We start from the raw sequence: 25,117 nt of genomic DNA, 5'->3' as shown, positions 1-25,117 counted from the left end.
AAGAGCGACCAACCAAGAAACAGACTCTTAACTGTAGAGAACACACTGCTGGTCAGCAGAGGGGAGGGGAGTGGGGGATGGGGGAAACAGGTGATGGGGATGAAGGAGGGCACTTGCGATGAGCACAGGGTGATGTGTAGAAGTGCTGAATCACTGGAGACATGTTAATAATTTGGCTGTGGCGAATTACATCCATGTTAGCATCTTAAAAATGTACAAGGTTGGTTGCTGACAATACAAACACATTGACAAAACCATCAGGGAAACTGAGCTAAAGATAATTTTGAAAGCATAACTTTTTAATTCTTTATTTAAGAAATCCCTAGACCCCACATGGGACTTGAACTCATGACCCCAAGATCAAGAGTGACATGCTCTTCCAACTGAGCCAGCCAGGCACCCCTAAAGCATAGCTCTTAACTCACCATAGCCCAAGAAACTCTGGCCAACATATCCAATGATGCACTGAATAAAAACCAATAAAGCCATAAAACTTATAAAACTGCTCTTCTTTCTGTTGAGAACAACGTGGAAAACACACACTCAGACCATCTGTGTGATTAATGAGCCTTACCAAATCAGGTCTGTTCCTGTGGCTTCATGTGTGACTTCACACACAAGAAAAGTGACCGTGTTTGGACAGTCATTCAGAAGGTGCCACACGCTGGCCCTTAGGTCACCAGGAAATTCTCATTCCAAAATCTGATCTTAAAATATTTGGTCTGTAAGAGCCCGCTACTGTAACAACCTTTATATTATGGAAACAAAAATAGCAGGGGCCCCCATGCATTTGTGTCTAGAGAGAAACCACCATTGTTCCTTTGCAGGAGATGGAATTGGATGGCTTTGTGACCTCACTCCTGCTCTGCTCTCAGGTCTCATCTCATGACACTGCCCACCCTTCTCATTCCTTTCAAGCTTCTCAGAATGCCTTCTCTCCTCTGTCTTGACCTTTGCCCATGTTGTTCCATCTTCCTGAAAGTTCTTCCTCCAATCTCGTCAGGCTAACCCACCCACCTCTGTTCTTCCAGGAAGCTGCTCTCCCCCTACCCCCACAAGCTGCTGCCTGACAACTTGAAGCAGCCCCAAACTTTTTCGGGTCTGAGGATAGCGTCCATCACTGTCATTTTCTGCTGAATCTTTGCAGTATCCGGTACATGACGTGCTCTGTATTTCTTGAATAGAGTGAACAAACAAAAAAATGAAGGCCAGTGGCATAATGAAGCTCAAAGTCAAAAACTCCAAATGACAAAGGCAAGTGTTTTTTGTTAACCGTCTAAATACTGTGCACTAATTCCTCCCCCACATAAGAAAGGAATGGAAATAAATATATTTACTAGGTGCCTCCCAGATTGAAAAGTCCACAGTTCTCTTCACCTAAAGAAGACAAGGACTTAATTACTACTTTTTTCCTCCTACAGACATATAGTAAAGCTATCCTCTCTAGCCTACAGGCAGGGAATGTGCTGATTTAAGCATTGTTTCTGACCTCCTGTTCTTGTCTTTCTCCATTAATCCCGCTGCATTTTAATGTTTTAATTCAACACATAATTTTGCCATATCAGTCACCCAAACCTGCTCAAGTTTCACTTGCCATGATAGCTTTTAACCTCTTATTCATTACCATAATTCCCTGTTTTATATTACAGACTGACCAGCTTTTAACTTAAATGCGAGGGGCAGAAAAGAGTGCTGTAGTTTTAAAGGCTGTAAATCTCGGAGGTGAAGGAAGGGGGTGAACACGAAGAAAACGGTGAATGTGTCAAGCCGGGTTGTAAAAGCAGATCGACGACACGCGGTGCAATTTGTCCAGAGAAATATCCCAGCCCCGCTTCTCCACCACATCAGAGTCGCTAACAAACTGGGAGCATGTCAGAGCCACTTTCCAGGGCACCATGTGGGACTGCAGGTTGATTCTGTGGTAGCCCAGTTAAAATGGACTCGAACTTTCTCATTAGTAACTTTTCAAAACTAAAGCCTAGAATATTCTATAACGAGTTAATCTCTAAAATCACTTTGAAATGTAAAATAGGCTTTAAGAAAACAATACAACTGTGTTGAAATGGCCCAGGTTTACAAAGGGATGATCTATATTTATACTCTTGCCGTTTTGTTTAAAAGTTGGAGCAGGTTCAACTTAGCTTTATTTCTTACTCCCCCAAAAAGTTCACTGTCTCTGGACCATTGATGTATTTTAAAATCAGAGACTGGGTTTTTTTGGTAATTTTTCTGTTTTTGTTTTGATTTGGTTTTGCTCATGAATAAACACTAGAGTTCGTAGGCACTATGGTCCATGGGATGCTGGATCTGGGGACCAGCCTTGACCCCCTTGGGAATAACTTGTGGCTCAGTGGAAGACAACAGGGGAACCATGACACAAGGAGATTTCAGAAAGTTCCATGTGACTTAGGAGACACATATCCAGAAACCCCCTTGGGCAACAGCATGCCACCAATTGAGACCTTGGCTCATCATCTCCATCACCAAGCTAGCACCCCAGCAATGCCATTGCCGCTGCTCAATCCTTTAGTCAACAAACGTCTTTTGCACCATGTCCTTGAAGATATTCACTGCCAACTTCTGCAAAAAATTTCAAAAAAATGTCTATACTGTTTTGAAAAATATACATATATGCAATATATATATACAAAAATATATATATGCAATATATATACACTATATATACACACACACACACACACACACTGAATTTTACTAGCCATATTTCTTTTTCTTAAATTGCATAATTTTAGTTGCAAATGTTGTGGGGATCTACAGTTGTCATACAGAACAATCTCAAAATTAATAGTAATAATAATATCTAGCATTAAAGTGCTGATAAAAGACCTAGGTATCATGTAGACACTGTTGCTTGACCGGACCCCACTGCATGGAAAGAAAGCCCAATTTCACAAACAAATCCATTGCCCAAGGTCACACAGCTAATAAACTCTGTGGTTCAGCAAGCCCTGAATGTGCAACTCCAAGCTGGTGCTCCCTTCCTTATGTCAATCTGCCTGCAAAGGGAAGCTTCACTGATGAGAATTTCCTCAGAGAGGCCACGTAGGGCTTTAAATGACTAGCATCAAGGTGTTCTCCAAAAACAAAATATGCAACAGGTCTTAGGAAACAATTATGACTCATGCACACTGTCGGAGAGTTTCCTCATGCAAAAAGGTATTTCCCAACCACAGGTGGATAAAATAACCGAGCCTTAAAATTATAAACAACAAAGAAAATGAAATGAGAAAATAAGTGAGAAATTTGAAGTGGGAAGGAACAGTATGTAACAGGTCAGTGAGTTTCAGCATATGCTGACACCACCTCATCTTTAACTCTGAGAAGCAGTAGGTTTCACCCCACTGCAGGGTAATGCTGTGTAGCCAGCTCACAAGAGATGCTTTTGTTATCTTTTGTACCTCAGGAGAGGAAAAAGGAAAGGATACCAAAAAGCTCCTTTAAAATCCATGAAGAGGAAGGACATCATGACCCCTGGGACAGGTACACGTCTAAGTTACAAACAGGAAATAAGTAAAATAAATGCATACTCCAATGACAACACATAGAAGAAAAGGGACATCTTAAATTATTTTTTGTGGCTGTGGAGAAACTTGACACTCATCTGGAAAAGCATTTCCTATTATGTAAGGAAACGGGACAGCACAGTGATGTGTGAAATGGGAAGGGTATTATTCTTTGCACCTCCTAAAATAACACATTGGCCATTCATCACTGGAAGCCCAAATCCCCACCACTCAGATAACGCTTTGGGACACAGAGTTCTCTGCGTTTGTGCATTTACAGAACTCATCCTCAGCTGCATGAGCTAGCACAAAGTTTCTGATCCTCCTGCCATGGGTGTTGGCAGGGCACTGGTATGTCACAGTGATGACAAGTGTCAGAGGTCCCGAGAAATGTCTGAAGTGTCTCAGTTACACTGTGTAGACACAGGAGGGAGATACGAGACCAGGCTAAAGTCATCTGCGAGATGACTAGGGGGCCACCTCCTGCAAAAGCTGGAGGGTGTGACATGACCTCGTTTGCTATCCCAAAGCACCAACCTGGCCCATGGGGTTGTCGATGAAGCAATGACCGCCACCTGTGGGATAAGCACAGCATTGGGGACGAGGGCTACACAAAGGGATACAACCAGGGCTATGCCACACGGAGGCTGAAGAGCCGAGGTCTCAAAGGGTGGCAGGCTGTTCCCCAAGGGGGTGTCTGGATATGCGTGATGGAATGCGATGTGTCTTGTGTATACTTCCCACACACTAACTGGGGAAAGCAACAGGTATCAGGTGGGTAAGAGCCAGATTTACTAAACATCCTGCAACATGCCAGACAGTCCCACGGAACATGGTGCCTCCGTGGAAAAACATGGCAGGAATGTTCCATGGGTACCAAACTCCCCACTTACGTATCCCAGGAGAGCTGCTGGTGAGGGATGGGATGATGACGGCAAGGAGAGCTAACAGTCTGTGTGCCAGACGCTGTGCTCAGTATTTTACCCAGAAAAAGCAGTGCACGAAGTACTGGGTTAGCTGGGTCTCGCCCCATTTTTGCCTGTAAGTTCCCTGCTGATGGAAAAACATTCACTGCTCTGGGCCTCTGCATTCCCTCGTCAGTGAATCAACGGGTTTCTATTAGAGGAGTCATTTTCAATTTTCAGCTTTCGGCAATAAGACGTTCCCTCAATTAGAACCCCAATACAGAAGAGAAGTAAAAGTTGAGATGCTCTGGCCTCAGGATAGAGGTTTTAACAGAACCCTCCCCCTTTTTCTCCAAGTGGTGAGCCCCAGGCATCTCTCTGAATCCAGGGTTCCAGAGACTCTGGTTTGGAAAAGATGTCAAACAGCTGTTGAGAGCCCTTTGAATGCTTGTATCCTAGATTTAAGATTTGGATACAAACTGTATGTATATGCGATGAACAAAAGGCAGTGATTTCATGGAAAGAAATTGGTCTCAGAAAACACAGAATCCTAGCCCTGGCATTCACTGCTCTGAAGTCCATGGCCAAGTGAATTGTAAGCCTCTTGCACTCTATTCCCTCTTCCACAGAATAGGAAAAATGCTACTAACTTGCAGGGCTATCTGTAAGATCAGAGATGATCTTTCCACCACCATTTCCATGGTACTTCCCAAGGGCCAGCCAGGGTGCGGGCACAATCTCACTTAATGGTATTGCTACAATAAGGAACCTATAACATTCACGGTATTGCTCATTACGTATGGGTAAGCCCCTCAATTAAGTTGGGAGGGTGCAGAGTAAAGAAATGAAAGGAAATAGATCTCGTCTCAATAGATTTCATTATGGTTTGCCACAAAGCTCATCAAGGACACTGAAAATTTTCCCACCATTTTGAGACACCTAGCTTCATCTTCTTACTAAATTATATGGTATTTTACTAAGCAGCAGAACCAAAATTATAGGGTACATTGGAAATTTACATAGGTGATTACTGAACAGTGCAGGGGTCAGAGGTGCTGATGCCCCAGCACAGTCCAAAACCTGTGCATAACTTTTCACTCCCCCCAAACTCAACTACTATATAGCCCTCTTCTGTTGACCGGAAGCCCTACTGATAATATAAACAGTTAACACATATTTCGTAGGTTATCTGTATTCTCACAATAAAGTTCGCTAGGGAAAAGAAACTGTTAACTTAAAAAAAAAAATCATAAGGAAGAGAAAATACATTTACATTATTGTACTGTATTTATTGGGGGAAAAAATTGTGTATAAGTGGACTGACCCGTGCATAAACATTTCCCAAACAGCCTGAGATGGCACAGTAACATTTTTTAAAGAATTCCCGACACACACTATTTTCTTCTGTTTTAATCGGTATGAAGTGACATTTACCAGTTAAAACAAAACAAGATTTTTCCCCAGGTTAGGGTCCAGCTTACTTATGGCTGCTGGGGTGGGGATGTGAGGTTTTACTCTAAGCCCAAACAGATCATGACATTCTCTCTGACCAGCCTCATGCAGAAACAAGCTCCACACACATCTCCCATGAGTTAGAAAGCAGAGCAGACTCACGTGCCCAGACGCTCCTCATGCTTTCTGCTGTCCTTTCCCCACACTTCAATGTCCAAAATGCCCATCCTGTCAGAGAAGTAGTGAAAGTCAAACTGTTCCCGCCACTGCGGATTTGCACTCTTACACAGTGTCTAGAAAACATGCAGTTATAATATTTATTTTCTTAAAATGCCATTCATTGCTACAGCAGCTACAGACATTCATTTCATTTCTACACGGCAGGAGATCGTGACGATGTGCCTCTCCCTTAGAAAGTTAAACTTTCTGTTTTGGAACGAAAGGGACTTTGAGGTTTCGGGAATTGGCAAACCATCGTTACCCGTCTAGCTCACCCGCAGATTCAAGAATTTATCCAGCCCATTAGCAAGAGTGACCCCACCAGAATTATCCCACAAGGAACCATAAATTATATATATATTATAGACATATAAAACATATCTCAATAGACAGTTACAGTTGCTCTCTCTTACAAAAGATACTCCTCATTGGTTAATCGAATGCAAGTAAGTAACAGTTTTATTAGCACATCTATTCAGCACTGGCTTAAGAAGTATATAAATTAGCAGGCTGAGGTGTTCATTCACATCTGTCCTATACATTGCATGAAAAATCCGTCACTGGGACATGCCTGCCTGTTTTTAACATCTGAGTTCACTGAATCCAGTCACTTGAGAGAAAGATGGAGAAGCCCCACTACAGCCACACTAAAAAAGTAAACAGCCTGGTTTGAAAACTCCACAAGTGTTTCTGTGTTCTTCCAGTGACTGCAAACAGCTTATGTGTTTGATCTGTTAGCAGCATTTTTTGCTTTTGTTTCGTTTACCCAGAGACTGAATTTGTGAATAAAATGGAGCAAGAATGCTCGGCACGGGCTATCAGGCTCTAGAAGCACTGAGTCAACTATTAAATCTGAGGCCAAACTATTCTTGCAAGGGAAAATGGGGACAACTCAGACATCGGCTGTAGCCAACATCATGCAATATCATTTAAGCTCTTTCTCACATTGAGCTTATAAAACATATCATCACAGAATTTAGAAACCATGGGAAAAAAAATATCTGACCACAAATTTAATGTGATATTCCCCAAGGGGAACTGTAGCAAATACTGGACTAATTCTGCACTCCACCTTAGTCCAAAGGGCAAAGTGTACTTAGCGATGAATAATTTTTCTATAAATCCTTAGCCTGACCCTGGGCTGGCTAAAGGAATCTTAGTGGAGAGATGTGTTCACCCTGGATACATACGCTGTCAGGTACAGCCTGAAACTACCTGATTAAAATAATCATCTGCCCAATTCTGCTGTAACTCACCCAGAATTTTTCACATTTCTCAAAAATGATTCTCTGGTGTGAGCTTCAATTCTTTACTCCTTGTAGTGGAGTAAGTGATGTTTAATGTTTGATTTTGCACTGAAGAGCATGCAACAGAGAAACCTCTTGCTCCCTAAATCATTTCCCAAGTGCACTGGTCTTTTTGCATGTGTCATGTCCTCTACCCTGTAAAGTCCAAATTGCAAATATCCTCGGGTCTATGTTCAAAATCTTCCACCAATGTTTTGTTTTGTTTGTTTTTGTCTACGTGGCTTTTGGCAAGTGACAACTTTCAAGTACCCTAGTTCCCCCAATCCATAAAACCTAGGAAATATTCCTGTCTGACAGTTATGCAAAACTAATTCATTACCATGGTTTGGAGACTATGGTTTTTGAAATAAAAACCACACCAAATTACTAAGATTAAAAATTAAGTGGAATTTGTTTCAGGAGAGTAAGGTGATTGAATTTTAAAGGCAGCTAAAAAAGCCATTACTTTTGTTCAAAACAAATCACTAATACTTCAGTTTAAAAAAAAAAAAACACAACAACCAGCATCAAATGTCTATTTTTGGTGTTAATACTAACAAGTAAGAGAAAGCAAAGAGTATATGATTTTGAAAATCTTTTTTGTTATCTCGACTGTTTTCACCCAAATATAATACATTACGTGATTTTATTTTTGTAGGATTTTGAAAATATTTAATTATACCTTTCCTGCAATCTTTGAAACAATGTTTGCTTATTTTTAAAACAAAAATAAATCATGCATCCAAATCTGTTATTTAATAAGCTTTCTCTAGTTCCAGTTACTATATTAAAATAAATTATGCTAAGCAACCCAATAGGTATATTAATTGACTGCAGCTATACAATTATTTTGTTGTCTGGAATGCTCCTAATAAAGTTATGAGGGCTAAAAATAAATTTCTCCTCTTCTTGTGAAATTCAGAGTGGAAAACATTTTTTTTTCAGTTCCTTTATTATGAAAGATTTTCTACTTCTTAAGGAATTGACAGAACTTACCTTACTTTTATACCTCTGATCTCCCAGTTTTAACTGGACAAACATCTCTGTCATGCTTCCTCCTGAGACATTCTTCCCTTCCAACAACGTTATACTTATAATCCCATTCCAGAGTTGGTTCTTTCTCAAGGACTCTGAGAGCCGCAGGTTACGTATCAAAGAGGACTAAAGCAAAGAAGATGACATATAAACTTGCTGATAATTCTTGAGTGTGACTTTGGTGATCACAGGAATTCCAGCTTTCAATATGGGATTATGAATAGCACTCCCTGACTGGTGAAAGTGTTATTAGTCTTCATTGATTTTGCAAACCTGCAAGCACAGTTATGTGATTTCCTTCTCCAGCACTGGACTTGTAACAATATAGTGAAGGATGATTGGGAGCAACACTTGGATTTGGCACTGGCCTATACTCCCACCCAGATGTGCTCCTTGGTAGGAATTCTTCATCAGGGCCTTCAGCTATTTTAATAGTAGGAAGGGAAAAAGGGTGTTCTGGGAAACAGAGAGAGAAGAGCAAGGCACTGCTTTGCAGGGAAACAAAATTCCTCTGGGTATTCAGAAATAATGGTTTTGAATTTATCCTCCACACTTGAATCTGTCCACACTTCCCTGTATTCCTTGGGCTACTACTAAAAAGCCCAACACAACTGTGAGATTCACAACTCCAGATCCAGCCTGCAATCAGCTAGCCAGCCAAATGAGCTTTGCAGATGTACAGGGAGGGGAAGGATGTAGAAAGCACTTAGCACAGTGTCTGGGATCCAGTACAGATTCAGTAACTGTTTACTTTTTTTTTCCTTTTCTAAATTATATTACTCATGCACACTCACACACACCTTAAACAGAATACAGAAAAAAGCAAACATCCCCTATTATTAAATTATAAAGAGGACAAGCACACTTTTATTTTCTTTACGTACATTTTCAAACATACACAAAGGCAGAGAGAATGGTATGTAAGTCTCCACGTACTTATTCATCTGCTTCAACATTTTGCCAATCTGATTTCATGTATCCCTTCACTATTTTTCTCTGGCTGAAATATTTGAAAGCAAAAATCCATATTTGTTTTTCCATAAGCACCATGCCATGATCACAACACTCCACAAAAGTAACCATAATTCCCTTAATATCATTAAATACCCAGCACATATCCACATTTCCCTGAAGGTCTCAACCATGTCTTTTTTTTTTTTTTATGGTTAGTTTGTCTGAATGAGGATCCCCACATGATCCACATGCTGCATTTAGTTGGCGGAGTTCATTTACGTTCGCCGCTCAATAACGTGAAATGGTACAAGCATGGACTGCTTTATTTGAAGGAGAAATAAATGGACTGAAGAATGTAAATGGCATCAAGTACCACAGTAAAGCAATGAATTTCTAACACTATATATTCATTCCTGTCATCTACTCAATATATCTTCGAGATCATTCAGACACCAATTTGCTCGGACACCGGTTAGTCACAATTTATCACAACAAATGGTATGTCAGTATCGTATTAATTATATACCAGCTTACCTCATCCAACACATGTCACTCCACCACTTTTAAAAATGATGCAGCAGTACCATACCAAGCATTTGGTTGGTCATTCTGTGACTGCCTTAAACAAAACACATTTAAGGAAATCTACACTCTCAAACCTCACATCTGTGTTGCTTTTCTCTTAAAATGCAGGCGTGCGCGTGTGTGCGTGGATGCACACACACAAGTTTTGGAGGTGCTGAGACAGAGCAGGGAGGGTGCGTGAGATTTTAAAAAGAAAAAAAAAAATCCCACTCCTCTGGAGAACATGGGCAATCCTTTCTTAACTTCTGTTTTCAGTTCGTTTGTGGATAGAATATATTCAATAATGAAACTTTATGAAATAAAATTAAGCAATTTCAAGTTTATTAAAGAACACAGCACATAAACAGACGCATATATAAACATATGCATATGTGTTTATAAATCTATATGTAAGCATATAGATCTGGATACGCTGAATACATTTTATAGCTTATTACGTATACGGGCTGAGAATTTCTATCTTTAAAAGAAAAATGAGATTTGGGTTCATATATCCTGCTACAATTCCTTTTTTTAAATTTTTTTCTTTTTAAAGTTTGACTTGCCAACCAACAAGCTAAGGCATGACCTGTCCCATGGCCATGCTTCAAAGCTCCGACAGATATATTCCTCCCTAAACACTGCAACTATTTCAAGATCCTTTTTATAAAGAAGGGAGTAATGTCCACGAGGGATCAAAGGGCATCCTACAGTCTGGCAATTGCCTAAGAAAAATGGCAGTACTTCCATGAAATATGCCCTAAAATAATTTTGTGGCTTGGTATGTCCTAATTTCAAATTGGATGTTTATCTTGGAAAGGCTTCTATCTAACTTGTCCATAAAACAGCCCCACTTAGCTCTATGAGCTCTGTGAAAATGGAATCCAAAGCTGGTTATTAAGGGGGCCGAGAGATAGGTTCCATATGGCGGAACAGCATGGGAGGGCAAGGCTAAGGCCTACATCAGGCGCGGCTTGGCTAGAGCTCCTGATCTATCCACGGACACTCGTTGCATTACACCATAACATCTGGATTATTGCTTGTAATGTCCCTGGGAAATATCCACTTTCCATCAAAGCCTTTATCTATCTCAGTCGGACTTTGAACATTTTAGTATTTAACGCAGTCATGTTTGATGTGACGGACTTGGTCTTTGCCGTCCAAGATTTTTTTTTTTCCCCTTACTAAAGGCAGGGTAGGAAAAGTGAACTATTTACTTCAGAGTTCACAGATAGAAAAAACACAGGGCCTTTATTCTCCTCGTTTTACCCTCAATCTTTCTGCAAAACCCACTACAAGGTTATGTCCAAATAAAATTCTGTCTATGAGCAACATATTCTGGGGTGTATGTGTGCTCGAAAGAAGTGTCTTAATTACTTCAACATTTATTTGTCTTCAGCCCTGAGACAAGTGATGAGGCTTAAGAGCGCAGTCAGTGGGAGAGGCAGGTACGGTAGGGGCCATCCTCTGTGAGCTCTGATTCAGAGCTGGGCTCCCCAAATCTTTTGTGCTCTTCAAAAGATCCCTTTCTCCCCACAATAAATCCAATCCCCTGCACTCACTCTGCTAACTCCATAGCTCAAGTTTTCATGTCTGTGCCTGAGCCTATAAGTGAAATTTGTCATCTTAATGCAGCTTGGAATGTGAAAGGAGAGAAGGAAATGACCCATCAAAGGAGAAGCCCACCCCACCTGAGCTGAAACAAACACCAGGAGATAGAGCAAAGTTTCTGGGTCCTGACCCTAATTTCTCAGCCGACATAAAGGATAAAATATAGTACATCAGGGTTTTGTTATTTTTCTCCTTCCTCCCAAAGGATCAGAACCTTTCACTGTTTCTATGTTGTTTCATTCATAGGCTCTCTCTCTTCCTCAATCCCCACCCCACCAAATCCACACCCTTTCTCTGAACAGAAATCATGACTTCCGTCGGAAGCACACACGTTAGTTATTACCAGTGAATACGAGGTATGATATTTAACTTAGAAACATACTGACTTTCATGGGGCACCCAGGTGACTCAGTTGGTTAAGAGTCTGACTCTTGGCTCAGGTCATGGTTTGGTCTCAGGGTTGTGGGATCTAGTCCCACGTCAGGCTCTACGCTCAGGGGGGAGTCATCTGTCTCCCTGAGATTCTCTCTCTCCCTCTGCCCACCCTCCCCTCCCTGCACACTCTTTCTCTCTAAAATAAATAATTTTTTTTTTTTGTAAAATAAATAAATCTTAAAAAAAAAAAAAAGGAAAAGAAAAAAGAAAAACCACACAGACTTGCAGAAAAATGAAAAGCTTCAGGAACAATTTACTTCCGGGTCATGACAATCCCAGGGACAAATAAGGAGGGATAAAGAGAGAGTAAAACTGAAAGTAAGAACTGTGGAGAATCTTCACAAGTTTGTGATCTAGGCACAGACTCTTAAAACGGTGCATGACTATCATTCCTGGGACGTATAAAATGGATTACAGCTTGGCCACACGTCTTACTGGAGGATCCCGGTCAAGTGGCATGCTGGGGAGATGGTGATGTGGACTCCAGTCTCTTGGCATGATGCAGAAGAAAACCCAGAAATGACAGGCACGTCAGCAAGGGGCCTCCTCTCTGTTGCGGGCCAGGAAGAATGGCAGACGGGTTAGGAGGAAAGAAAGATCTTGAAAGGAGTAGGGGCCACAGCCTATAGTCATCAAAAGCAATCATCAAAAGTCATCTAGGCCACACTCCAGAACAGACCATGCTGACCAATACTACAGGACGATTATCCAAAGCCCTCCCTCGGGTGGGACAAAATACCAACCAAATTTTTAAAAGATAGGAATGAAAAAGAGGGGCAACGGGAAAATATGTTCACAAGATTTTTCTAGGAAGGCATACTTACTAGGTGCCAAACACTGTGTGGGTACTCTCTCTATGATCTGTTACAGGAATATGAAAATAGGGATTCTAATGCCACCAACACGTCCTATTTTGACTCTCATGAGTTAGTTTTCCTAGGTCTTTGTGAGAAAGGAGGTGTCAGTGGAAACAAATGCATGGAAAAAAATTAACTAACTTTGTAAGCTAAATGAACAACAAAACAAGATTCAACTCTGTTGGCATTGCTTAGAAAAGCTAAGGGAGAACATTCAGTCTATAAAAGGTTTCCCTGAAATACTCCTTCCAAGCTTCTTTTTTTTCACATGTAAAACAACTGTTCATTGTCAACAGCTTTTATAGCATGACATGAGAAGATCCATACATTCATGCAACAGGCTCCCAGAGAAGCTCCTGGCAGCTTCTTATATCATCCGAAGAGGATCCTGTAGGCATAAATTCTCTTAGAACCACACACACACAAAAAAAAAAATCTTTGCATAAGGATATAAAGAAAGACTTTTAAATTTGCCACAAGGACATGGACATGGACCAGGAGATTTATAGCTGTACATGATAACTAGATTATAGTCCCAAGGATAATGAATAACCTGCAGGTTGTACAGACACATTAACTAGAAAAGTTTTATACAAAATTTAACATTTTTTTCATTGTGAAAAAGTGCCATTGCTCTGTTTTTTGCACTCCAAAATAAAAGATGAAGATTTTTTAAAAATTTGATACAGTCTATAAATACCCATTTCTCAGGGATTAGGACCAGGAAAATGTTCCTAACACATTTCCTATCCTTAAAACCTAAAGCGAAAAAAATAAAAAGTGAAGGCCACATGATTCAACAAGATCTTCTTTTTCATCCTAACCCCTACGAAGGTCAAAGTTAAATGCTGTGCTCATATGTAATAACACCAGTATGCAGTATTTCTGGATTCCCTTCTGTGTTGCACGTTTCTATGTCTCTCCTTCAGGTACAATACTTCAAGGGCATCCCTATCTAGGAGGGCATCCCTATCCAGGACCTGCCCTACCTCCCTATACAGTGGAGCAAGCAAAACACTCATTCTCAGACTTCTGCAATGGGCAGGGCTGGCCCCTGAGTACCTGTGGATGTTGTGCACTCTGGACACTGCTCTCACTTCACCCTAACTCCACCACTACCTAAGACTTAGCAGCTTTGTCTTCCAGCTTCTAGCTTTGTCTCCTGCTCTTCCCAACACCCCAACGCAGACCCAAGTCCACACCAACGGTTCTCAAACTTGAACCTGCTTCAGAATCACCTGCAAGGCTTGCTAAAAGATTGCTGGGCTCCATCCACAGAGTTCAATTCAAGATGTCCGAAATGTTGGGAGGGTGGAGTGGGTCATGAATTCACATTTCTAACAATTTCCAGGTGCTCCTGATGCTGCTGGTCCCAGGGGCTCCACTTTGAAAACCCAATTGGTTGAAGCCTGATAATAAATGCTTTGGAGCACTTGCCATGGACCACATTATTTTATATGGTCATATCTCAATTCACTTCTTCCTCCCTCTCATTTGGGAAGATTCACTGCAGTCTTTCTCTGTCCCCAGCTTTCAGCCCACCTGCAAGGCTAGCATCGGGTCTAACCATGCCCTCAAAATACTCCTACCTCTCTACTCTCTTGTCTCCCGCTGACTCAGCAATCACAATGGCCAAGTCTGGTTTATCTCTGAATCCTCAGGACAGTATTCCGGCCAACCTAGTATGTGCTCAGTGACAGGATTTGAGCCAAAGCGGACTCCTACGTCATTGAGAGGAGACATTTGATGAAAACTTTTGGGAGGCAGTGGCTCTGTTTTTCTGGTCCGGAGAACACATGAGATTGGAGAGTGCCAACAGATTCATGGCCTTACCTGAACATGACTGAAACCCCCCAGAAATGAGGAAAGCCCCTAGAGGTCTTCCTGACCAGGGTAATGCTGACCTAGACTTCATAACAAGGCAGCAGAGACATCGGGGTTAAGAGATTCAGCATTGGGCCCATGCAGTGCGACTTCGAGACAGATGATAGACATAGACATGCAGACAGACAAATAAACTAGGTTAAAGAGATACAGACAGATATATAGACAAATAAATTAGGTAGATGAGATTAGATTAGGTAGATAGAGATAGAGATAGTTATATAGATTTACAGACGGCTTTCCATAAGTCTTAGATGTCGGACAGATAAGAGCAAAAGGAATAAACTCGAAGGAAAACAGAGAGGGTATAACCTAAATTCATGCAGAATACTTACCCTGTGATTCATGATTCTTACAAAGTAATGGCAATTTTAAAAGTATCCAAAAAAAGCCAATAGCAAAGGCTTAGCCCCTACAGGTTGCATCAGAATACAACGGGAAAAGAGAACCACATGGGTACTGAAAACAGAAGGGACACAGTGCAGAGAACTGGTCTCACAGGTATAGGATGCCTGAGAGACCACACAGACAGGGCTGAGAAAACCTAAGGTAGGCAACAGAATGAAGCCCTCCCTAACACTCTGGGGCTGGAGCCGGCAGGTCTGGGGGCGCGGGGGGAGAGGGGGGACAAATTTTCCCTGCCAAGGTCCAGAGAGTAAGTATTCAGGCTTCAGGCTGTTAGGTCTCTGCCCCAACTGCAGTACTCTGCAGCTGCCAGGTAGAGACAATGCTTACCCAGATGGGTACCGCTGTGTTGCAACATTACCTGCAAACGCAGACATAGGGCTAGATTTGTGCCCTTGGGCTGAGGTTTTGCAAGTCCTGGGTAGTGAGGCAAAAAAGAGTAAATATTAGAGTTAGCCTCACCTGGTAGAAGCTGAAACCATGGCAGGTCTAAGGGAAAATGCAAAATACCGTCCATGTCCAGACACCACATGAAACAGAGGGAAAAGGGAGATATACCCTGGAAATTCTCCTACCCGGTAGTATCCTACCAACTCCTCTCATGGTATAAAGCCAGCTGAAGGCCACCTGACAGGGGAACCTAGAAAACATACCCTGTGGTTATCAGCCTCTGTAATAACAGAGAGGAACAAAGATTTAAGAATATGAAGCTGAACAGCCCAAAGACTGGCACCACTACTCAACTAATTTCATACATAGAAGTGGTATAGGTCAGGTCTCTTACTTCGGATTATTGGTATACCCAGTATAAACCAGTGGTCAAAAGAGGGGCTATGTAAAAAATCCATATTTATCGCAGGACAAATGCATGTACAATAAAGGAAATTCTAGGAAAGAGGAATTGTGATCAGCCACAGGACCAGCAAAGACCCAAAGAAAGCACAGGGGAAGGGTGTGGGCGTGGGTGCACAGATTTCTAAATACAATCAGTGATTTCTCAATTCCATCTTTTATCATTGTGGGTTTTTTTTTTCCCCATTAAACTATGTGATATTAGAGAAGTCACTGCTGTTAATTTTCTCTAAGTGTTAAATGCATTAGAAAGAGAGTAAGATTTGGAAACAGGTCTACTCACAGAAAAGATTATGTATAATAAATAGCTAAAAAGAGCTAGTTATCTGATTCAGGCCCTGTTAAATCAACTCTCAATTTCTCACGTTAAAATGCTCATCAGAAGGTAAACAGAGGCTCTGGGTGAAACCAAAACCTACTTTTTTTAAAGGCAATCTCTATGTATTTACTACATTACGGTCAAGGTCAATGGAGTAAGAAAACACTTTAGAAGAGAGTCTGCCATTCTGGGCCCCTTTGGATGGTGCAAAATTATAAACTTATGGGGTTTAAGAGGCAATTACCCAAATAAAGTTAAGCCATTAAAAGACTAAGATTGAGGTGAAAAAGTCAATGACATTTTATAGAGAATATATTACTTAGGACTAGTAAAATTTTAGATACTCATAGCATAGTAATCTCTATGTCAAACTTCTGTTGCCTCATTTTTAAATATAATATGGAAAGCCTTAAAAAAAAAAAAAAGAAGCTTACAGTTTAAAAAATACCAAGATAGGTTGATCAGGGTATTTTAACTACTTTTACAGAGGGTTAATCATCACGCCTACAGATTTTCCATGGGACTCATTTTCATAAGTCAAATTAGAAGCTCCCTCACTTTCTCCGCAAAAACTGCAAACTCTAAGTAGCAAAAAGCCAACCTAACAACTGAAGTTCTTCACCAACACATAAACTGCATCTCTCATGTAAGATCATGAGTGGCATTCAATGAGCTCTACTCATCGAAGGTTTTGTTAAACACAGGCCCCAGGTTTGGGCATTTATTAAGTCTCTGAGCCCAGCGCAGTGAAGTCAAAATTCTAGAAACGACCACGAGGGGAAGAAAGAACACAGCAGCTCGGTGGTAAGACACAAGTCTGCAATACAGATATAAATACTGGTTTCCAGGATCTTCTGCGCCTTTCGTATTTGTGATATCTTTATCCGGGCCGTCAACATTTCTTCCCTCCCTCCTCACTCCTTTGGTCATTCTCCCATAACCTCTCCTGTCCTCCCTAGACTCCAATATTCCCCAAGCTCACAATTTTTCTTTCTCGCCTTTATGTTCTCCCACAAACTGCCAGAGCTCTTCCACAGGCCGGAGCTCCCTAACTAAAGATGGTTATTGATGTACAGTACCAGTGTTTTAGTGCAGCAGTAGAATCAATAAACGAGAAAATACTGCTTTGTCAGGCTTCTCCAAAGCATGCCGGGAAACTTTACTGCTTCGGATGGTTACAGAAGCTCTTAATATGGGACAGCAAGAGTGGGGCTCCCTTCTGTGGCAAGAAATGATGTTCTTCTACCCTCTAGTGACTATAAAGGAATAAGACAAAAGTTGGAGGAATTTTTGAGACAGCTTCACATTACTAATGGTCTCTTAATTTTATTTCTAAAAAAAAAAAAACAAAACCAAAAAAAAAAAAAAAACAGTTTGTAAACCAAGTGAACTGGTTAATAAAACAACCTATTGTGGTCATTTTTAGAGTGTATAAAATGCAAAGGATATACATTTTATTAAGAGGTGGGCTTTGATTCCTTTGGATTTTAAAAAAGGTTTGAAAAGTTTGTCTTTCCAAATGACTAGCGCTAATCAGGGGACAATTCTGTCTCTCTCTCTCTTTCACACACACACACACACACACACACACAAACACACACTTCTACAAACTCACAAAGCCTTTGTTTCAACTGCCTTATTTTACAGAGAAGCAAACAACTGAAGAACCATGAGGTTAGAAATGAGAGTGGGCATGCATTTGTGCACTTAAGTGTATGTGTCAATGTATATACAATGTATATACAAAGATTGCAGGGATATCTGCCAAATACACACACACACACACACACACACACACACACATCACGGTCACCTCCATGTTGGTTCTTTCTCTTTAAAAAGTAGCAGAGCAGTGAAATTAAGGTATAAATATTTTCTTGGTTTTGTTCATGTTCCCACCAACTTTGACATGTAGTCACTCACGACATACTAATTTAATAACCAGATAGATTAACCAATGCTTTCTTACCTTGTACAAGGAGAGCTTTTATGACTTGGACAACAGTTTGTAATCGCTTAAAAAGATACTCGCAATGTAAAAAAAAAAAAAAAATCACTCGTACTTCATGAAGAAATCTTTCAAGAAACTCTCAGCAACAAAGGTAACAAATGGTAAAATAAGACTAATAGAAGAGAGATTTATAAAATATACCGCAGAGTCCTCTCCATTAATCTTTTCATTGCCCCTACAACACCAAAGCTAGTTTCCATCTAGTGGTATATAACTTTACCTAAAGGACGAATTCTAACAGCACTAAACTCCAAATAATCCAGACTTAATGAAGTGTAACATTCTAACATGCCTGGTACATATAAAATGTCACCACGAAAACATGTATAAGTTCCAACATCTGGTTATGCCCTTATTAAATGAAATTAAATGAAATAAAAAGGGAGGTTGTTTCCTTCTTATTCATTGCAACAGTGAGAAGAAGAGAATGCTGTTACTATGTATAAAGGTTGGATAATACCATTCAAGTGCACATCTGTGTTTGCAACAAAGATGAACTTTTCCCCAAATGACATAAAGAAACAGACAAGTATATTTACCTTGCTGGTACTCAATCGCTTCCGATTTGACCAACGCTGGAGATTGAGTCCATTGGATGGTGAAAAATGGCAAAAGGAAAGACAGAAATCGAATCATTAATAACATAATTCCATTATTATATTAGTTAGATGGTGCACACTCTATTCAAACAACTAACACCCAAGTTCTGAGGTTACAGAGAAAACACATTTGAGCAAAAAAATGGAAACAGAAAAATCACATTTCTGTGGTTGTGTGACATCATTGTCTCCTAGTATTCACTAATAAGAAGACAAGACATATGAATATTGCTCAATCTTTAGAAGTACCAGTTCTTAGTATGAGAAGGCTCTCGACCCTTAAAGTGTTTTTAATTGCCTTAAAGCTCTATAATTTCATGTCTAAAAGCAAATTACAAAGGCAGATTTCTCCTACTTGAAATATTTAGATAGTATTCTAAAAATATTTAAGAAGTTCATGGACAATGTTAGTGCATGCTTAGGCTTCCATACCTTTAGATACTAAAAAAAAATCATTCCATTTACCCCCAATGATCAAATCTCAATCTTTAAGGTAACAGGAGGAAAATACCTGAGCTGTTCCTGCACAATTAAGAAAAATAGGCTAATACAGCACCAAGGGAGGGAAGAACAAATTTTCTGAACAGCAAGTAACTTCACCACTGTTCTCTTTTGATCTCTCATTTGTCATGCTAAGACTGCTGAATTTTGTCTACAATTAAAATTCTTTCCTAGCAAAATCCTCTCATTACCCCTGTCACCGTCCAGGACTGCGAAGCTCTACTCTGGCTGGTTAACCAGCTAACTGGATGTTCAAACTTGGATAAATTTGGGAGATTACAGCGCAATTATGAATCTAATCGAGCAGACCACATTTACTATTATGCTTAAGGAAAAAATACCTTTAGGCAAATGACCTATCCACTTTGCCAATACGTCTTTGCAATCCATTAGAAACCAGAAAATAGACAGTCTTTGGGGGAAATCCACTTACATTCCCGTGACCAGCAACTACAAACACTGTACAGAAATGACTTCAACATACTCTTTATTAAAAACACCTCCCCTGGTGAAACTGTGAGCTCCAACACTTAGCATGTGCTGCAGAATTACAGATGTTACAATCTGGGTATTAAAATCAGTTCCTTTTCTATTTTCCCAACATCACACTGACAAATATTTTCACCCAAACAACCACCAAAATTAATTACCACTTTAGAGGTACACCTGTCTATTTAGGGCTCTCTGACATATAACTCATTTGATTTTTTTTAACAATCATAAAAGATAAAATAGATGAGGAAATTAATGGAAAATAAATATCCCTGTCTTCTTACTACACTACTAAGAGCTACCATATATTGACAGCCTACCCCATGCCAAACACTGTATTTGATAACCTCCGTCTTCACAATCCTGTAAAACACTTTTTTAATCTCCATTTCACACGTGAGGAAACTGTAGTTGAGAGAGGTTAAGTAACTCTGTGAATGTGACCTGATCACACTGAGAAGTCCACTTAACTTCTCAAAGCATGAAAGTAGCAGAGCTGAGATTCAAATCCAGGCCGTCTGATGACCAAGCCCACAATTCCAACTACAACCCAAGAAAGAGAAACAGATGGTGGGTTTGTCAGCCTTCCACCCAGCACCTGCCTTCCGACTCTACCATGTCTATATATACTTCAATCCCTGGATGTGAGGGTGAGTTTACCGACATTCTGCTTGTTTTCAGATTTTTGTCAGTCTGGTTCTCAAGTGACAAAGACTGCCAGGATGGAAATTTACAAACAAGTGATTCCCAATCGAATGATTTCTTATCTATCCAGTCTTGAGTGTTAGTTATTGCCATTTAAAAACCCCACATAAGGATGTCTTTAAATATTCACTTAGTGAAAAGGACAAATGTTTTCTGATACCTGATCTATCCCCAAAGGCCTCCATACGCACTGTGTACGTTGAATAACCACACACGGCCAGGGAATGACGTTTCCTTGCTTGGGGATACTTTGATCAAGTACATAAACAGAAAACTAAAACTACTGATCAAAACAAATGAGAGCAGGCAGGGTTTTCTATATTATAATGCCCCATAAAATATATGTACAAGAAATATATTGTACCCTAGACTTCTATCAGACAAGCAAAGAACAAAGAAAACAAGAAAGTGCAGGAGCAGGCAGATACACAGTCTGGAAAACTTGAAAAGAGGTGGGGGTGGGGAAGGGTCAGAAGAAAAAAGGGCCAAACTCAGTAAGATGACAAGTGTGGCTCCTTTCAGGATTCTGAAAAGTTTTTCTTTACAAAAGCAAATTCAGGCAGCATCTAGTAGTAATACCTCTGCAATGTGAAATACATTTTAACTAAAATGGCATTACTCCAAATTTTGGCAATATTTAAATATATTTTAAGGGCCCTATGACCGCTAGACATAATTCAATATACTAGAGAAACATTCACAACAGGAATACACAGGCAGCTATTTTCATGAGAAATTATCCAACTTTCTAAGCCCCACTTAAATATGTAAGAAAATTTTCAGAACATATTAGCCAGCAATTGCTCAATGATGGGGCCAATGATACTTATTTACATTGCATATTATTTTAGCATGGCGTCCAAATCAAGGAACCAATCACCTACTACACACATTGACACTGAATCTAATAGCAATACTGTCAAGGCTGAGAGAAGCAAAGGAAAACCTTCCTTCACAATGTTGGATAGAAAAAAAAAAGTTTATTTTCAACATCAATTTAAGATACTTTAACAACACAACATCAGCTTTATTAAGGTTTCCAGTTTCAAAAGGAATATTTCTTTAAAAAAATTAATAAATGGTAAGGTTTTTTTCCCAGTTACTGTCAAGTAAATGCTCGTAAGTAAAGAATTCAAATTAAAAATACCAACGACTGAGTTGACTTTCTGGCAACTGAAAAATCACTGTGCAACTTTGCTATTCCTTTCTGCTATTTTCTGAGTTTACATGTAAATTGATTTTCACCATGAAAATAAATTACAACTAAAAGCAAAGGTGATGTCAAAATGAAGAATATTCTCCTCATTGACCCCACTGACTCAATTCGAGAAGTACTACTGGAGGCCTAATTTACAAACAGGCTTCAGATTTTCACACAAGAGTCTAAACATGCTTAAATTTGAACACATTCTAGTCCTCTTCCGAGTAGGTATTTTAGTTGGCTTTTGAAACACCTTTCAAGTAAGTTATGATCAAAGATGCTTTTTGTTCTTATTTTAATTCTTAGAATTATAAGGTCTGACCTCTGCATATAAAATTAGATTATGATTTGTAGTCACGTATTTGCTCATAAGAACACAGTCCCAGTCAAATCGTCATAAAATCCAATGCTTTGTTGGTGTTAGAGAGATCTTCAATATGCCATGTATTAACTAGAAACATCCATGTAATAATAGATCAGATGATATTAAAATTTATGTCTTCCCGAAAGTACTCTCAACAGAAAATGTGATAGCTAAAACAAAATAAACTGGAATGCTACAAATATGTATTTGATCACCTTAATAATTTACAATGTAATAATTAAATCCCAGGAACTGCTTTGCGTAAGTGAATAATGTCTAAGTCATCCAGTACTTAAGAAAATAATTAATGGAAACCTTACCACTTAGGAAAAGCATATGCATTTTAATAATAGCAACATCCACATCCCTAGCCAAAGTAGAGATCATTCCTTAAAGAATTTTCTTTCCAGAGTTCCAAAAGAAAGGATGCATAGAACCACAGATAGGTACTTTACATCTTGATACAATTATTTGTTTCCCTCCAAATAATTACAAAAAATGCCAGCCATCTGGGAACCCAGTTATCAAAGGACAATTGCAGTGGGGAATTTTGAAAACAAAGGGTCATACTTACATGTCTCTTGAAATCACCCTGTTTTACCACTAGGCTCAAATTTAATACAATCACCCCCATGTCCGCTTCTAAACTGTTTGGGTCTTCCAATTTTAAAATATGTTCAGTCGTTCTACAAGCAAAAAGCAACAAATAACATTAGCACTTATGGGCAGTACTAGATAGTCTTATAATGCATCGAGAGCTTACAGAAAAAGTCTCCTACCTCTGCATAACAGTGAGACACAAGTTTTAAAAAAGCACCAAATTCAGTAAAAATAACCCAACCATCTTCAGAGTAGGGGAACTGTTTGGCATTGCCTAATTCAACAGTTGGTTAATGGATTCTTTTCTCTTACTACCCAAATAAAATTTAAATACTTGTTTTATTTTTAAGTTAGGTAGGTTAATGAACCTGAATATTAACAGTTCAAAATCCAATACACATTTCAGAACACACTGTGGAAGATTTAATATCTGACTCATAGGTTTGGGAGAGAAGAGCTAAAATCATAGAAAAATTCACATTTTAAAGCACGCTTTCATTTATTCAGATTTTTTTTGTCATTTAATCTAAACAAATGTAATTTAACGTTATCTTGAGTTCCCGCTAAACTTCAAAATCACAATTAAAAGGTAAAAATACAGTACCTGTTAAGCTCAAGATCTCTGAGCATGACAAACGCAGAACCCATGAAATCAGAGGTAGTTAAATCTCGATCATATACCTACAAAGAGGGAAGAGGCTAGTAACGCATTAATAAGGTAAACCAACTGAATTTATCCAACTATTAATAAATGCAATAGGCTGGGAATTCTGAATTCGGTCTCCTAGGTCTAAAAAATAATTTGTACAGTATAGTTAAGGAGGAATTAGGCCAAGCCGATGGTGAGAACAAAGATTACTCACACTTGCCCATTTTGCCTACCACAGCCAAAACAACAGCAGAAAATACTCTTAAGGCAGTATTCATATGTGTTAAAATGTTACGCACAATGGGGCACTCTCTGTAGTTTCAATGGTCTCTCATTAAAATTTAGTATTTTCCACGGTGAGCAGATCTGCCAATTAAATAGAAATTTGCTAAATATTCTATAGCAATCCCATCCTCCACTCAACTCATGCAGTTTTAACCCAGATGTTAGGGCAACTGATGCTTACAACCAGTAGCTTAAAGCTCTATTAAGTATAAAGTTATTCCTAATGAGAAAGGCTTCCCTACTTGTCGCCACTACACCAGCTGCAATAATTCTTCCACGTGCAGTAAGTTTAAATACAATCAATGGAGATATTATTTTCACTCTGATTTTCTGTGGAGTATATACCACTGATCTGAGAAAAACATAGTTTCAACGAAGGGTATATATAATCCCTTCCACGCTAATATTTTTCACCCAGAGCTTAGTAATAATAACAGAATTTGGGGACGTTGTCTTTTTAAGGGGGCAAAGATTGCTGAGAAATCAACGCTTTAAACCAAAGAGCAGAATTGAAAGCCATCTGTGATTACCTTCACACGGAGCTTTTGATCAAGGCTTTGAATTGGAAGTACAACTATCTCATCCCAAACTGGGTTCAAGTTCTTATATATGACTTTACTTTTGTACAGCGTCTTCCCATTCAGCTTAAATTTCACATAGGGATCGCTTGTGCCTTTAAAAGAAAAGAAAAGAGAGCAAGACAGGTTTTAAAAATATACGTTAAAGCCCAGGATCTCCGTTAAGTAAAGATTCTTTCCACACTGCCCTGGCTCAAAGAATTCCACTGAGCACACCCAGGACAAATGTCTCCCTGTGCAGGGATTGAAGGCCCCAGAGGTGGAGAGGAGAGAAAAATGAAACAATCTGGGGTAAGTGACGGATTCTTCTTTGCCTTCTGTGGTAGAACACAAAGGGGATCCTTGAGCGTTTTCTGTTTGGTTTCCTTCGGGGTATGTCATCACTACACTACCCACAAAAGTTCCAGAAACAAAATCCACCGGCACCAGCTGACGGTGTCAGGATTCCTGGGGAGAAACCCACCCCTCCCAAGAAGGGCAGCAAGTCCGTGAAAAGGCAAAGAAACCATTTTCAAACACTTGGCCAGATGGCTGACTCAACAGAACTCTGTACTTTCGAATATAATCATAATAAATAAATCAATCTCTGAAACCACTGGTTCAAAAGATGGGGCCACGGGACGAAGACAAGAACTGGGGGCGCAGAGATTAAACTGACAAAGTTGCCATTCTTTGCTGTCTGCTGCACCTGCAGGAAAGCCAGAGAATATTGTCTCGCCCTGGCCGGCTGAACGCCACACACACCAGCCAGGCGCTCGGCCGGCCTCAGGGCCAACACCCCTGGCCCGCCCAGCTCCTCCCAGGGAGCTTTGAAACAGATGCCAAAAAGA

At 39.9% G+C, this 25,117-nt stretch overlaps 1 protein-coding gene across 8 annotated transcripts in view; it reads right to left on the bottom strand.

The window, feature by feature from the left end:
* MCTP2 (multiple C2 and transmembrane domain containing 2) overlaps nt 1-25,117 on the bottom strand; it is a 237,219-nt gene that overhangs the window by 127,744 nt on the left and 84,358 nt on the right. For 6 of the 8 annotated variants that reach the window (XM_088024958.1, XM_088024959.1, XM_028089193.2 and 3 more), the window contains 6 exons: nt 24,240-24,382; nt 23,380-23,456; nt 22,750-22,861; nt 18,853-18,888; nt 8,383-8,547; nt 6,044-6,174 (listed from right to left, as the gene is read on the bottom strand). In XM_088024958.1, coding sequence (XP_087881084.1) covers nt 6,044-6,174; nt 8,383-8,547; nt 18,853-18,888; nt 22,750-22,861; nt 23,380-23,456; nt 24,240-24,382 — 664 coding nt within the window. Of the gene's footprint in view, nt 1-6,043; nt 6,175-8,382; nt 8,548-18,852; nt 18,889-22,749; nt 22,862-23,379; nt 23,457-24,239; nt 24,383-25,117 lie in introns of those variants that run through there. The other 2 variants (XM_088024960.1, XM_028089197.2) reach the window with 2 other exon arrangements.

The sequence above is a fragment of the Eumetopias jubatus genome, unplaced genomic scaffold (assembly GCF_037043125.1).
Source record: "Eumetopias jubatus isolate StellerSeaLion01/CBP00866 unplaced genomic scaffold, mEumJub1_p1.0 scaffold_7, whole genome shotgun sequence".
NCBI lineage: Eukaryota > Metazoa > Chordata > Mammalia > Carnivora > Otariidae > Eumetopias > Eumetopias jubatus.
The sequence above is the reverse complement of the archived record's forward strand: the minus strand, read 5'-3'. Positions and strand labels throughout refer to the sequence as shown.